Raw genomic sequence first — 13,666 nt, 5'->3', positions numbered from 1 at the left:
GCAACCTGCAGAGCCGAATCAGGTATATGCATGACGACATCGTGCCGAGCAGCGACTTGATGGTTCTCACCGTGGCGATCTTCAGTGCTAACAGCTGTTGCACTTTGCCCAAGCTGGCTGCTATCCTCTCTCCTGACAGAGCAGCCAGGCAGGACACCGTGTTGAGCCTGGTGCCCAGGAGCAGCATGTCCTGCGATGGCATCAAGCAGGACTTTGCACAATTCACAGAGAACCCCAGGTCCGTCAACAGCCGGAGTGATCGACGGCAATGTCATTCGACACAGCCCGGATGAGTCAGTCGTCCAGGTAAGAGTACACGTGAATCCCCTGAAGTCACAGAAGTGCCGCCACCTCATCACCCTAATAAAACGCAGTTATCCCATGACACTCCGGCCTTGCTGCTCACATAAGCGTCCTTCAGGCCTAACGAAGCCAATCCCAGTCTGGATGTCCAACCACCAGACTGCAAACGCATCCAACTATTATCTTCAACACTACACCCAACGCTAGGATGCAGCTACCACCCAACATTTACACCAGCTGCATACTAGCTGGTGCACCCACGCACCCTATGACACCATCTAGATCTACTGACCTGAACTGCGGTCCCCGATGGCGTTCAACCTACCAGCGCTTTGAGGTCATACAAATTTTATATAGAGCGCTATATAAATGCCAAGTAACATAACATAACATAATATTAAGGGAAGGGCCTTGAGCTGGTAATGCTTCCCTTGTACGACGAAGCGCAGGAGCTTGCGATGCCTCTAGATACGACGACAAAGTCTCCCATGCTCCAGCTGGCCGAGCATGTGCTGCGGTGTGACCATCCTGAACTTCTGGGACTTTATGTACTTGTTGAGCCGTCGTAGGTCGAGAATGGGCCTCCAGCCCCCAGTCTTCTTTCTTACAAGAAAGTATCTTGAGTAAACTCTGAAGCCCCAGAGTCGCTGTGGGACCAGCTCTATCGCCCCTTTCCTTAACATGGCCTGGACCTCTAGCATCAGCAAAGGGACGTGTTGTTCCTGCCGGGCCCTGTTGGTATTTAAGAACACTTTTGTCCAAATGTCCAAGGTGTATCCGTGGGCAATAGCATCCAGCACCCAACGATCGGTAGAGATGGTCTCCCACATGCTGGTCTCCCACAAGCTGACAAAGTTCGCCAGCTGGCCTCCCACAGGGGTGCATGGGTGGCGGGCCGACGTCCTAGCTGGTTCAATCTTGCTTGGAGGTCGACACGCCGCCCTGAGGTCCTTGACAACGACAGTGGCCACCTCCGAAGGCCTTGGAGCGATCCCGGTTGGCTTCCTGGGTCGAGGAGTGAGGGGATTGGCAGTAAGAGGAAGAGCCCCCACCGAAACCCTTCGAAGACCTATTAGACTTCCCTCCTGAGGAACGAAAGGACGGTCTTCGTTGCTGCAGAGTGCCCAGGGCACGGCCCGTCTCTGTGTCCGTCTTGATGGCGTGGAGGGGTTAATCGATGGCCTTCCCGAACAGGTTGTCTCAATCGAACGGCATGTCCAGGACCCTCGTCTGGACCTCTTGCCTAAAGTTGGTGGCCTTGAGCTAGTCGCGACGGCGAAGGCAAACCCTGTTTCCCATCCTGCGGAAATCTGTATCTGCAATGTCCAGGGCCACTGTGATGGCATGGTCCGACGCCATCTCTCCTTCCTCGAGGATCTCCAAAGCCTCAACCCGCTTGTCATCGGGAAGGAAATCCAGGAGGGGAGCCATCTTATACCAAAGCTCCCGTTCGTATCTTACCACGATCACTAAGGCGTTGGCAGCCTTGACCATCGTCGTCACTGAGTAGATGCCCTTTTTACCCATGGAATCCAATTTATGTCCCTCGTTGTCCAGGGGTGCGGATGAAGAAGACACCGAACCCAACGATTTTTTCCTGGCGGCCGCCGAGACCACAGAGTTGGAGATGGTTGAGACCGTAGACTCTTGGGCACCCTGTTCTTCTTTTCAAGATGGTCTTTCTTTGCCGGGGCAGAGGCAGGGTTCCTCGGCAGTGCCAGCCCCTCGTCCAGGAGCAGGACCAAAAGGATGGTTTTCCCCTTTTTCTTCCTGGCGCTAATACAAGAAGCCCTCCTGTTTCTTCTCCTCCAGGGTGAGCTGGAAAAGCTCTGATGTACAGGCGATCATGGAATGAAAGGATCCCACTTTGTCCAGTGGAGAAGCTCTCGGCTGTGGAGATAGGGTCTCCCATCCCACTGTCATCATCGGTGCCCATTGTCGCTGTGTCCGACTCCGTCCCCCTACGTGGGAGGGTAGCGACAGTTGGCAAGGAGGTGTAGGATGTCTCCTCTTCTTCGTCAGAGGTTCACACAGTGTCAACGGGGTCACCGGCGCCATCGGCATCCTTCTCTGACTCTCCGACACCAGTGTGTGGCAGGTCGAGAGTATGTCCTGCGAAAGGTCTCTAGCAGGCACCTGGGGAGAGGGGCCGCCTAGCTCAGTGCCTACGTCGTCATCCCTGTGGACGCTGTCACGGGCGTCATCCTGATGTTTTCCTCGACAACGTCATCCCCCTGAATGGTGTGGACAGAAAGTATCTCCTCCTCATCGGACAAAGAAATGTCCGTTCCTTGGAGTTCTTCTCCGCTGCCCCCCCTTTCTTCGGGTCTTGAGGGATCGGTCTCGGGCTGAGGTCTGGCATCCCCTTCTCTGGAGTCTTCTCAACCGGCTTGGGGGAAGAGCCACTCTGGCCGTCATCGGGGTACCCTAGCCCAGGTCAGCTCCTATTGTCTTCGAGAGGGAGGCCACCACTAACTCGATGGAGGATGACTATTCGGCCTGGTGCACCAGGGCCTTCACAGGAAGACCAGATCCCTTGTCCTGCTTGGACTTCTCTTTTAAGGACGGGTCGGAAACCTTGTCCTGCTTGGCCCTCTCCTTCACAGCCGGATCGGACACCTTGTCCTGCTAGGCCTTCTCCTTTACGGGCAGCACGGACACCTTGTCCTGCTTGGCCTTTTCCGGCATCTCCCGCAGCTTCCCTGAGGTAGCTGACTTCCTCTTGTACGGAGAGGTGGAGCGGTGGCTGGAGATCGAAGCCGATGGAGATGACGAACGCGCCCTGGCAATTGTGGGACCCGTAGCAGCAGCGACCCCGATGGAAGTGGATTTGCGGTGCTTGGCCTTGTGTTGGGCCCCAACAGATGGAGCGCCCTCAAAGGACTTAGAAGCCCACTGAGGTTGGCTGGATCCGGAAGAGGCATGCCCCTGTGACCCACCAGGGTAGAGGCCCTGGCCTTGAGCCAAGTCACCAACCGTTCCTGTCGATCCTTCATCGCGCACTTGGTCAAGCCATGGCAGATCTCACAATCTTCTTCCTTATGCGTCAGGTGTAGGCAATACATGCACTGGGAATGCTTGTCCTCAGTGAACACATTCCACAAACCGCAGCCGGAGCAAAGCTTGAAGAGGGAAGCGCTGTCCTTCTCATCCGACATGATCCATGTGGCTTGACGAACTTCTGGAAGCTTCCAAGAAGAACACTTGACGATTCCTGCCTTGGAGGGGCGTAAAAGATAATCGGAAGCATAAGCAAGGGGCTGAAAAACTGCAGAAGAGCGAAACGTGAGGATTCCCAACACTTGAAAGTGCAGTAAAAATCTGATGATGGCTGCCTGGGGAGGGGATTAGGTGGAGGGCAGTAATTGGCTGGGGGTAGTATGACCCACAGCTCAGTGATTGGTTTATAGGAGAAAGACAGTTCAGAAACGAAACTGAAACTGTTTTTTATTTTACTGAGGATTCCCAGCCTGACGACTGGGAATATTCATGAGCCATGAATCCAGGCCAGTCCCCATGCTGGAGAATCACAAATTTGCCCATAAAAAGATTGGCCAATGTTGGAGCATACTTTGCTCCCATCGAGACACACATGGAGTGATTATAATATTCTCCATTAAAAAGAAAATTATTGTGGGTCAGTGTGAACTCTAAAAACTCTGACAGCACCTCGCAAAATCAATAATGGAATGCAGATTTCCGTTTCAACCATTAGCAACCTGGGCGGGGGAGCCAGCCAATCAGGTGGCTAGGAAAACAAGCTGACACTGCCAGTAAAAGCATGCGTTCTATGCCCCACGATGGCCGGCTCCCCCGCACGCCCTCTTACCCTCATCCAACCATGCTTTTTATTTTTAAATCCCTCCCCCAATCCAACTTGCCTTTTCGTTGCAGCGGCAAGTCCCACGGCTACAGCTGCTGTTGCTCCCGTTCCCGCTCTGGCCACCATGCAAATGGATGAGGGGCTCCATGGCGGCCATGTTGGTAGAGTATTTTCTCTCTGTGAACGGAACTGTTACGCTCACGTGGCTCCCACAGGGGTGTCGGTCGGACCCGGACAGCTGCGGTCTCCACCCACGTGATGCGTAGTGCAGCGATGACTGACTGGATCCCCCCTCCTAATCTTGTCTGCTTAACCTGTAGAAATATTCTCCTGCAAGTGGAGAGATGGATTTAGCCACTTGTGGATTCAAGTGATGGCACCCCCAAAGTCCTCCCCAACTAATCACCTCCGAAATGCCCTCACAGCAATCTCACCTTATATTCTTGAAAGTTGAGCTCTCCATCCTGCGTGGATTTGCAGGGGCGCGTCAATTCCAGTTACTTCACTGGTTTGAAGGCTCAGGAGAGTTCCGGAGAGTATTGACTCTGAGGTTCCTGGTGAGGACCAGTAAGTATTAAGTTCATAGAGTTCAATATGTCCGATGTTCACTCTTGTTCCCCCTTTCCTTTCTTGTCTTGCAGTTGGCTCGTGAAAAGATTCTCTTGTGGCAGCTGGTGGCGCTCAGGTAAGAGTCTGTATTACCCGGCGCTGTCCGGTAAATGTTGCACGAGGAAAACGTGTTGTTTTGTCTCTCTTTGTAGATGCGGCACGTGAAAATATGGAGAGTCACAAAAGGATGCCTCCCGTGGTAAATCAGGTAAGTCTATGGTGGTAAGAATTATATTTGTTGGTTCCCTCGGCTCACCTTGTGGTTTTCTTTTGTTTCCTAGGTGCCGAAGTTCGGCGAAGGAATGATGGAGGCAGCGCCGACCCGAAGGAAGCTGTGAAGACTGGCGAGTATGGCGCGGCGCTGCAGCTTGAGGTGCGGCGCGTGCAGAAATGATGTTCTTTACAGGTCCGGAGACAAGATGGATCCAGATTCAGGTGTGGAATAGAAATAAGTTTGTTTTCTAACATTGTCCCTTTCTTTCCTCTTTGTTTTAGGAGCTCCAGATTCGAGGCGGGCGTGGCAGAAGACTGGATACAGGCTGCAGGCACGGTGAGTGTTACGCTGCTGGATGCAGAATAACGCGAAGCGTCAAAAGTAGTCCCAGGTAAGAAGTCCCTAGAAACACACCCGAGTAAAAAATATTCCCTGTACAAAAATAGTCCCTTTCAGGCTTCATGTTGGATTGGAGTCATTTGCAGCATGGTCTGCCTGAGGTAAGGAATGACTATGAGCCTGGCGCCTCAGGCGCCAGGACTGATTCCTACTATGAGCCTGGCGCCTAGGGCGCCAGGAATGAACCCAGATAGCCCCTAGTCGGGGCTGCTGAGGTTTTACTAAATGTCTAGATGCCTGCTCCCGGGGCTGATGGACTTGGTCCGGATGCCGAGGGTAGGCATCATGACAGCACTCCCCCAAAAGCCCCCCCCCCCCAAGGCCCCTCCTAAAGTTGTTCTTCCCCAGGGCCCTGGTTTGTCTGGGAAGTTCCGATGGAATCTTTTCACCAACCGAGGTGCATGGACATGGTCACTAGGTTCCCATGACCTTTCTTGTGGTCCGTAGCCCTTCCAATCGATTAAATAAAAAAGTTTTGATTTAACCATCTTGGAGTCCAGGATATTTTCTACCTCGAATTCAGGTTCTCCATCTATCAAGATGGGGTCGGGAGGTTTGGTTAATCTTGTTCCTGGTTGAACTGGTTTTAAAAGTGAAAAATGAAAGACAGGATGAATGCGCATATTAGAGGGTAATTCCAATTTGACGGCTACCGGGTTGATAATAACATTAATAGTGTAAGGTCCCAAATATCTAGGGTTAAAAGTCTGAGTTCCCTTCAGAGGTATGTGTTTTGTAGCCAGCCAAACTTGATCCCCAATCTGGTATTGTGGAGTTTCACTTCTATGTTGATCAGCATTTTTCTTATATTTCTCTTTTGCTTGTTTCAAATGTTCTGTTGCCTCTTTAAAGGCTTGTGTAATAGTAGAATGCAAATGACTAACTGCAGGCATTTCTAAATGCTGAGGCGAATCTAGTTCTGAGGTTCGAGGGTGATGTCCATATATGGTATAAAAGGTGCTTTGTCCGGTTCCTGAATGTACAGAGTTATTGTATGCATACTCGGAAATCCATAAAATATCTTTCCAATTACTTTCGGTCTAGTGTAGCATGCAACGTAGGTACTGTTCAAGGGTCTGGTTGGTCCTCTCCGTCTGACCATCGGTCTGGGGATGGTGACTGGTTGATAACCTCACGTCGATTTGCGCCAGTTGACAACATTTCTTCCAAAAATGTGAAATGAATGGACTACCTCGGTCAGAGACCAATAGGGAAGGAAATCCGTGTATTCGAACAATGTTTTCGAGGTACTCCTTGGCCAGAATTGAAGCAGAAGGTAATCCCTTTAGAGGAATAAAGTGGGCCATCTTGGAAAAAAGACCCACAATAATTAGAATGGTCTTAAATCCATTACATGGAGGTAGATCTGTAATAAAGTCTAACGATAAGGTGTGCCATGGTGTAGGTGGAATATCCAAAGGTTGTAAGAGGCCAGCTGGTTTTTTCTTCTGACTTTTGTTTTGGGCGCAAATGCCACAAGACATTACAAATGACTTTACGTCTTTTCGCCAGGTGGGCCACCAGAATTGTCTCTTAATTTTAGCTTCAGTTTTTGCGATACCTGGGTGTCCTTCCATCAGGGTGTCATGATAATTGGAGAGGACTAGTTCTTGTAGTTCCTTGTGTGGTAGAAATAGTCGCCCTTGATAATAAGGTAGGTCATTGATGACTGAGTAGTCCGGCCCTTTCTTCACCCAGTCCTGCAGGGCTGTTGGATCGAAGAGTTGTTGGATCTTTACTTGAATATCCTCTAGTGTCTGTAGAGTGGTTATGCCAAGAATTCTTTGTTCTGAAATTATAGGTACCGGTTCCGGGTTCGCATATGCTTCTCCCATCCCTATTCGGGATAAGGCATCTACCTTGCCATTTTTACAACCTGGTCGATAAGTGATCACAAAATCGAACTCGGCAAAGAACAATGCCCATCGAAGTTGACGCGACGATTGGGCCTTGGCTGTTTTTAAATACTGCAAGTTCCGGTCATCTGTGATTATCGTAATGGTATGCCTGGCACCGAGAAGATAATGCCGCCAAGCCTTGAAGGCGGATTTGATGGCTAAAAATTATTTATCGGTAACCGCATAGTTTAACTCGGGTGCCGAGAACTTTCTGGACCAAAATGCTACTGGGTGAAGTTGACCGGTTTCAGGATCCTTCTGGGACAGGACAGCTCCCATGGCTAAACTGGACGCATCAGTTTCAACTATGTATGGAAGTTCGGGGCGCGGATGCTTTAAGACAGGTGCAGATGTGAATTTCGCTTTCAGCTCTTGGAAGGCCTTTTCAGCTTCTTCGGTCCACAAGGAGCGTTTGTTTTTTCGCAAAAGTGCTGTGATAGGGTGTACAGCATGTGAGAAATCCGGAATGAATCTGCGGTAGAAATTAGCAAATCACGAGCATTCTTTGTACCCCTTTAACTGAACTGGGTGATGGCCACTTGAGGATTGCGTCCACGTTTCGAGAGTCCATTCGCACTCCTTTTGGAGTCAGGATAAATCCAAGGAATTCAACTTCCGTAGCATGAAAAACGCATTTTTCCAATTTTGCATATAACTTGTGCTGGCGTAGTTTCTCAAGGACTGCACAAACGTGCTTCACATGGTCTGAGTCTGATTCTGAAGAGGAGTACACTAGAATATAGTCTATGTACACAACAATACAGACGTCAATGAGTTCACGAAGGACATCGTTCATAAAACACTGGAAGGCTGCTGGTGCATTGCACAACCCGAAGGGCATCACCTGGTATTCGAATAACCCGTATTTAGTGCGAAAAGCAGTCTTCCATTCGTCGCCTTTCTTTACACGTACCAGATGATATGCCCCTCGGAGATCTAATTTAGTGTAGATGCAAGCGTCCTTTACTTGGTCTATTAATTCGGGGATCAGAGGCAATGGGTATCGGTTCTTAACCGTGATCTGATTTAATGCGCGGTAGTCTATGCACATTCTGAGGTCACCTTCCTTTTTAGGCACGAAGAACAAAGCTGAAGATGCAGGGGACTTGGATGGACGAATGAAGCCATTAGCAAGGTATTGGTCCAAGTATTGTCGTAGGTGAAGGTTTTCGGGTTCCGTAAGGGCATAGATCCTACTACATGGAGGTTGTGCACCGGGTATGAGATCGATTTGACAATCGTATGATCTGTGAGGTGGTAGGGTGTTTGCCTGTTCCTTTTGGAAAACATCCTGGAATTCTGGATATTCCTGAGGTAACTGCACGACTGGAATAGCGACTGTGGCCAGGCCTTGGTTCAAGGGTTTTTGTGGTTAACAAATATGTGCACAATCCGGGAAGGTTATTCTCTTCTCTCGCCAATCAATACAAGGATGTGTTTCCAACCAAGGTATCCCCAGTATTATTTGGAACTGCGGGGCTTTGATTAAATCAAACACAGTAGTCTCTCGATGCCCATCCTGACCCAATAGTGTAATCTCTGCGGTGGAATGAGTTACAGGCACAGAGGCAATTTCAGTTCCATCGACTGTGGTGATGACATCCGAAGTGGTCTTTTTGCAGAGAGATAGATTCATGCTAGAAGCCAACTCGTTGTCCACATAGTTTCCTATGGCCCCGCTATCAATGTATGCCCTCACTGACGTGATGGCTGCCTTGGATCTATAAGGACCATTGGTATGATGAAGTGTGAGGTCCGAGTATCCTTCTTCAAGCTCGGCAAGTGGACCTCTACGCTTGTCGAGCGTGGTCGTTTCCCGAATCAGGCTCCGTTTGATTTTTATCAGCAACTCCGACTACTTTTTTAGATGTTTTTATAGGGCAATCCCGTAGAAAATGTCCTGAGGCCCCACAGTACGGACACAATTGCATCTGCCATCTTCTTTCTCTTTCCTTTTGAGTTAAGGGTCCCTTGACCCCCCCGATCTGCATCGGTCTGATACATCTGTTCCTTTGAGGGTAACATTGGGTTTAACCAATACCCGCATCTCGAACTTAGCTCGATCAGCCTTTCTATTCTGAAGTCGGTGGTCTAACTGGACCACTAAGTCTATATATTCTGCACAATCCTGAGGTGGGTTCACAACTTGGGCCAAAACGTCTTTGAGTTCACCCCGAAGTCCACGATGAAATAATGTAATTCGTTTTACCTCTGGCCATCCGGTTTCCACCACTAACCTATTGAAAGTGGAGATATAGGTTAGTAGATCCTGGTTACCTTGTCGTAATGATAAAAGTTCATTATCCAGGGCCTGTCCCTGTGAATGTCTGGCAAATAGTCTTTCCATGCTCAATTGAAAACCTTGAAAATCCCGAAGAAGAGTGTCATCCTGGTTAACTAATGGAATCGACCAATCCACTGCGCTGCCACTAAGATATGATAGTACAAAGGCTACTTTGGTTTGGTCGTTCGGAAATGCTCCAGGTCTGCATAAAAAGTGCAAGCGGAATTGGTTCATAAACACGGCGAACTTTTTTGGGTCCCCAGCAAAACGTTCGGGTGGAGCTAAAGGAATGCTCCCTGGTAGAACCACTTGCACAGGATTGCTCGATGAAGCAGGAGTTGGATTCCCCCCGAGTCCAGGTAATGGTGTTTGCCCAGCTTGGTTTTGCAGTAATTGTCTAGCAAGATCATCAGTGCGCTGCTTTGACACAATCAGTTCTCTCCTGAGGGCATTAGTCTCTTGGCACGCAGAGTGCACTTCTGCCCTAAGTTCCCCTAACAATAGGGCTAGTTGGTCGGTTTCTGAGGTTTCCAGATCGCCCGGGTGGGGATTTGTAGATGGGCTTTGCGTTCTGTTACGCTCACCTGGCTCCGACAGGGGCGTCGGTCGGACCCGGACAGCTGCGGTCTCCACCCACGTGATGCGTAGTGCAGCGATGACTGACTGGATCCTCCCTCCTAATCTTGTCTGCTTAACCCATAGAAATATTCTCCTGCAAGTGGAGAGATGGATTTAGTCACTTGTGGATTCAAGTGATGGTACCGCCACAGTCCTCCCCAACTAATCACCTCCGAAATGACCTCACAGCAATCTCACCTTATATTCTTGAAAGATGAGCTCTCCATCCTGCTTGGATTTGCAGGGGTGCGTAGATTCCAGTTACTTTACTGGTTTGAAGGCTCGGGAGAGTTCCGGAGAGTATTGACTCTGAGGTTCCTGGTGAGGACCAGTAAGTATTAAGTCCATAGAGTTCAATATGTCCAATGTTCACTCTTGCTCCCCCCTTCCTTTCTTGTCTTGCAGCTGGCTCGTGAAAAGATGCTCTTGTGGCAGCTGGTGGCGCTCAGGTAAGAGTCTGTATTACCCGGCACTGCCCGGTAAATGTTGCACGAGGAAAACGTGTTGTTTTGTCTCTCTTTACAGATGCGGCACGTGAAAATATGGAGAGTCACAAAAGGATGCGGTAAGAATTATATTTGTTGGTTCCCTCGGCTCACCTTGTGGTTTTCTTTTGTCTCCTAGGTGCCGAAATTTCGGCAAAGAAATGATGGAGGCAGCGCCGACCCGAAGGAAGCTGTGAAGACTGGCGAGTATGGCGTTGCGCTGCAGCTCGAGGTGCGGCGCGTGCAGAAATGATGTTCTTTACAGGTCCGGAGACAAGATGGATGCAGAATCAGGTGTGGAATAGAAATAAGTTCATTTTCTAACCTTGTCCCTTTCTTTCCTCTTTGTTTTAGGAGCTCCGGATTCTAGGCGGGCGTGGCAGAATACTGGATGCAGGCTGCAGGCACGGTGAGTGTTACGCTGCTGGATGCAGAATAACGCGAAGCGTGTGTTGCTGGTCGGGTGTGGTTTAAATAGCCTCAAAAGTAGTCCCAGGTAAGAAGTCCCTAGAACCACACCCGAGTAAAAAATAGTCCCTGTAGAAAAATAGTCCCTTTCAGGCTTCATGTTGGATTGGAGTCATTTGCAGCATGGTCTGCCTGAGGTAAGTAATGACTATGAGCCTGGCGCCTTAGGCCCCAGGACTGATTCCTACTATGAGCCTGGCGCCTAAGGCGCCAGGACTGAACCCAGATAGCCCCTAGCCGGGGCTGCTGAGGTTTTACTTAATGTCTAGATGCCTGCTCCCGGGGCTGATGGACTTGGTCCGGATGTATGGGGGTAGGCATCATGACAGGAACGGCACGAGGCGTCCCGTGAACGGAAAGAAAATAAAACCATTAGCATCCACGTAGCATGCTACACAGGTGCTAATGACGATATGCCCCTCGCCGGCTGAGCCCAACCTGTGGGGAACGGTCCGCCACCCTCGATAAGTGACCCTCGCTTCGCTCGGACCTTTAAACTTGGGTGGCGGCCATTACCCACGGTGTGGGCCCACCACCTCGGGGCATATTGCCTCAATATTCAAATGTTTCCAGTGCTACGTTGAGTCTGATAGAAGTATAAAGTGGTTTCACACCGTAAAACACTAATATATAATCCTGCTGCGAATCAATGGACCTTAAAATGTCCAGAATATGCATTGAGTCCCTGGTGTATAACTCTCACCAGCCTATAGCTGTCAAACACATTCTGGGTGAGGGAACCCACCCTATGACAAAATGGTGCACATTAAAGTGCCTGGCCATGCATAGCCAGATGGATTCTTTAGTGCAGCGCATCAAAAAAGCAGCATCAGCGTTCCAAGAGACTTTGCAAAATGTTTCACTGTTGCTAAAACAAGACAGGACACCAAAAGGCAAAAGGCCTAGGGGACTACCAAAGTTAGCAAAAAGAAAACAAAAATAGGGGTTTCTGACTTCACACTATCTCTGATATTCCCCCATTGCTTTCTTCCTTTTTGTTGCCTGAATTTTTTTTTTCTATTTTCAGGAGTTGCCCTTATTTTCAGGCAGAGGTATTCACCTAATGGATGCAAACACAATTTCTGGCAGCCTGTGTGACAAGGAGCAGGGGCACAATATATTCAGAATTCAGCGCTTTGGTAGACAAGAGGACCCATACATTCAACTTTCACCCATGCCATTTTATTAAGTACTTAGTTATGAGCCACTATTTGTAACTCTACTATTCAGATTTGGAAACTGTGTGTATACCAAATTGTGACTTCATGTATAGAGGAACTATATTGTGCAAACATTTAAAAAACTTTGAAATACATAACATAAGACATACCCAGCAAGGTCTAGCGCTTTAATGTTGGCGCTGAGCATTTCATCTGTGCTGGTGCTGGATGCTGCTTCCCACAGTTTATTGTTTTTGGACAGTATCTGGTTTAGATGGTCTCGGGAAAAGTGTGTTCCAAGAACCCGGTGCCTATATGACTCTGCTTGTGCACGAAGTTCTTTCACCTGCACATGAGAGGCAAAGAGAGTTCATATAGTAACTGATGCAGAATTGGATCAAAATAATAAAGCACAAACAATGTGCAAGAAGATGCTTACATGAATGATCTGGTCACACGTGTGAAAAATACAACAAAATCACAGTTAAGACAGCAAGACACTCATGTCACAAAAGAACAGTGCAGTCCACAACAGTAAAAAATGCAAGGACCATGAACACTAAAGGCTTTCAAAGAAAGCAACAGACCACACATGAAACTAATACTTTTACAGGCAGGACAACAACAACAACAGGGGACCATACATGAAAGGATGGGACGGCCAATCCTTCATAGATGGAAGAGTGGTCCAATTGTTAAAAGATTTCTGGTACAACCAACCTCTGCATACCATATGGCACCCAAGGTGCTTTGAGAACCCTACGGGGAGGAACACAGAAAGAGACTTAAGAATCATTAATGTGGCGATAAGTACATAAAGTGCATAAAGTCAGTGTCACGTTGTGGATGGTACACTTCAAAATCATTTTATGTTTTATATAGTGCTCACACAGCCAGACAGTGGTTTCAGAGTGCTCAAATAAGATGGGGCTGAGAAAAGAGTGACAATAATAATATAATCGTAATAATATAATCGTAATAATAATAATAATAATAATAATAATATTCTTTTTAGTATAGAGATTGATTCAGCAGAGGTTGCCCTTCTTTGAATTGCTGTAATTATAGCGGTATTTTTTACCAATTTAATGGTACTCAAATTTACTGACCTCAGAAGGATTAAGGGCCTAGTCAGCCCTACCGGGGATTGGAACACGTTAAGTGGAGACATGCCCCATGTCTGATGTGAGCACTTAAACCAGGAGCTATTCAACAGGCACAATAAACATCAGAAACATGCTGAACCCTAGAGGAAATGTAGCATGGACCAGAGGCAGAAGTCTAACAGGAAAGGGGCTTTTCCAGTTGAGCAGAACTTGAAGGTGGTCGGCTGAAGGATGGAGTTTCATAGGGAGAGGTTTTGACAGTGAGAGCATCATCACCCAAAGCAATATGTATTCCATTG

At 48.5% G+C, this 13,666-nt stretch overlaps 1 protein-coding gene across 4 annotated transcripts in view; it reads right to left on the bottom strand.

Annotated features, from left to right (window-relative positions):
* Positions 1-13,666, bottom strand: part of MDM1 (Mdm1 nuclear protein) — a 390,136-nt gene that overhangs the window by 204,734 nt on the left and 171,736 nt on the right. For 3 of the 4 annotated variants that reach the window (XM_069629725.1, XM_069629727.1, XM_069629728.1), the window contains 2 exons: positions 12,982-13,020; positions 12,432-12,607 (listed from right to left, as the gene is read on the bottom strand). In XM_069629725.1, coding sequence (XP_069485826.1) covers positions 12,432-12,607; positions 12,982-13,020 — 215 coding nt within the window. The remainder of the gene's footprint in view (positions 1-12,431; positions 12,608-12,981; positions 13,021-13,666) is intronic. The other variant, XM_069629726.1, reaches the window with a different exon arrangement.

The sequence above is a fragment of the Ambystoma mexicanum genome, chromosome 12, assembly GCF_040938575.1.
Source record: "Ambystoma mexicanum isolate Mex_15411 chromosome 12, UKY_AmexF1_1, whole genome shotgun sequence".
Lineage (NCBI taxonomy): Eukaryota > Metazoa > Chordata > Amphibia > Caudata > Ambystomatidae > Ambystoma > Ambystoma mexicanum.
Note: the sequence above shows the minus strand (reverse complement) of the source record. Positions and strands in the feature narration are given on the sequence as shown.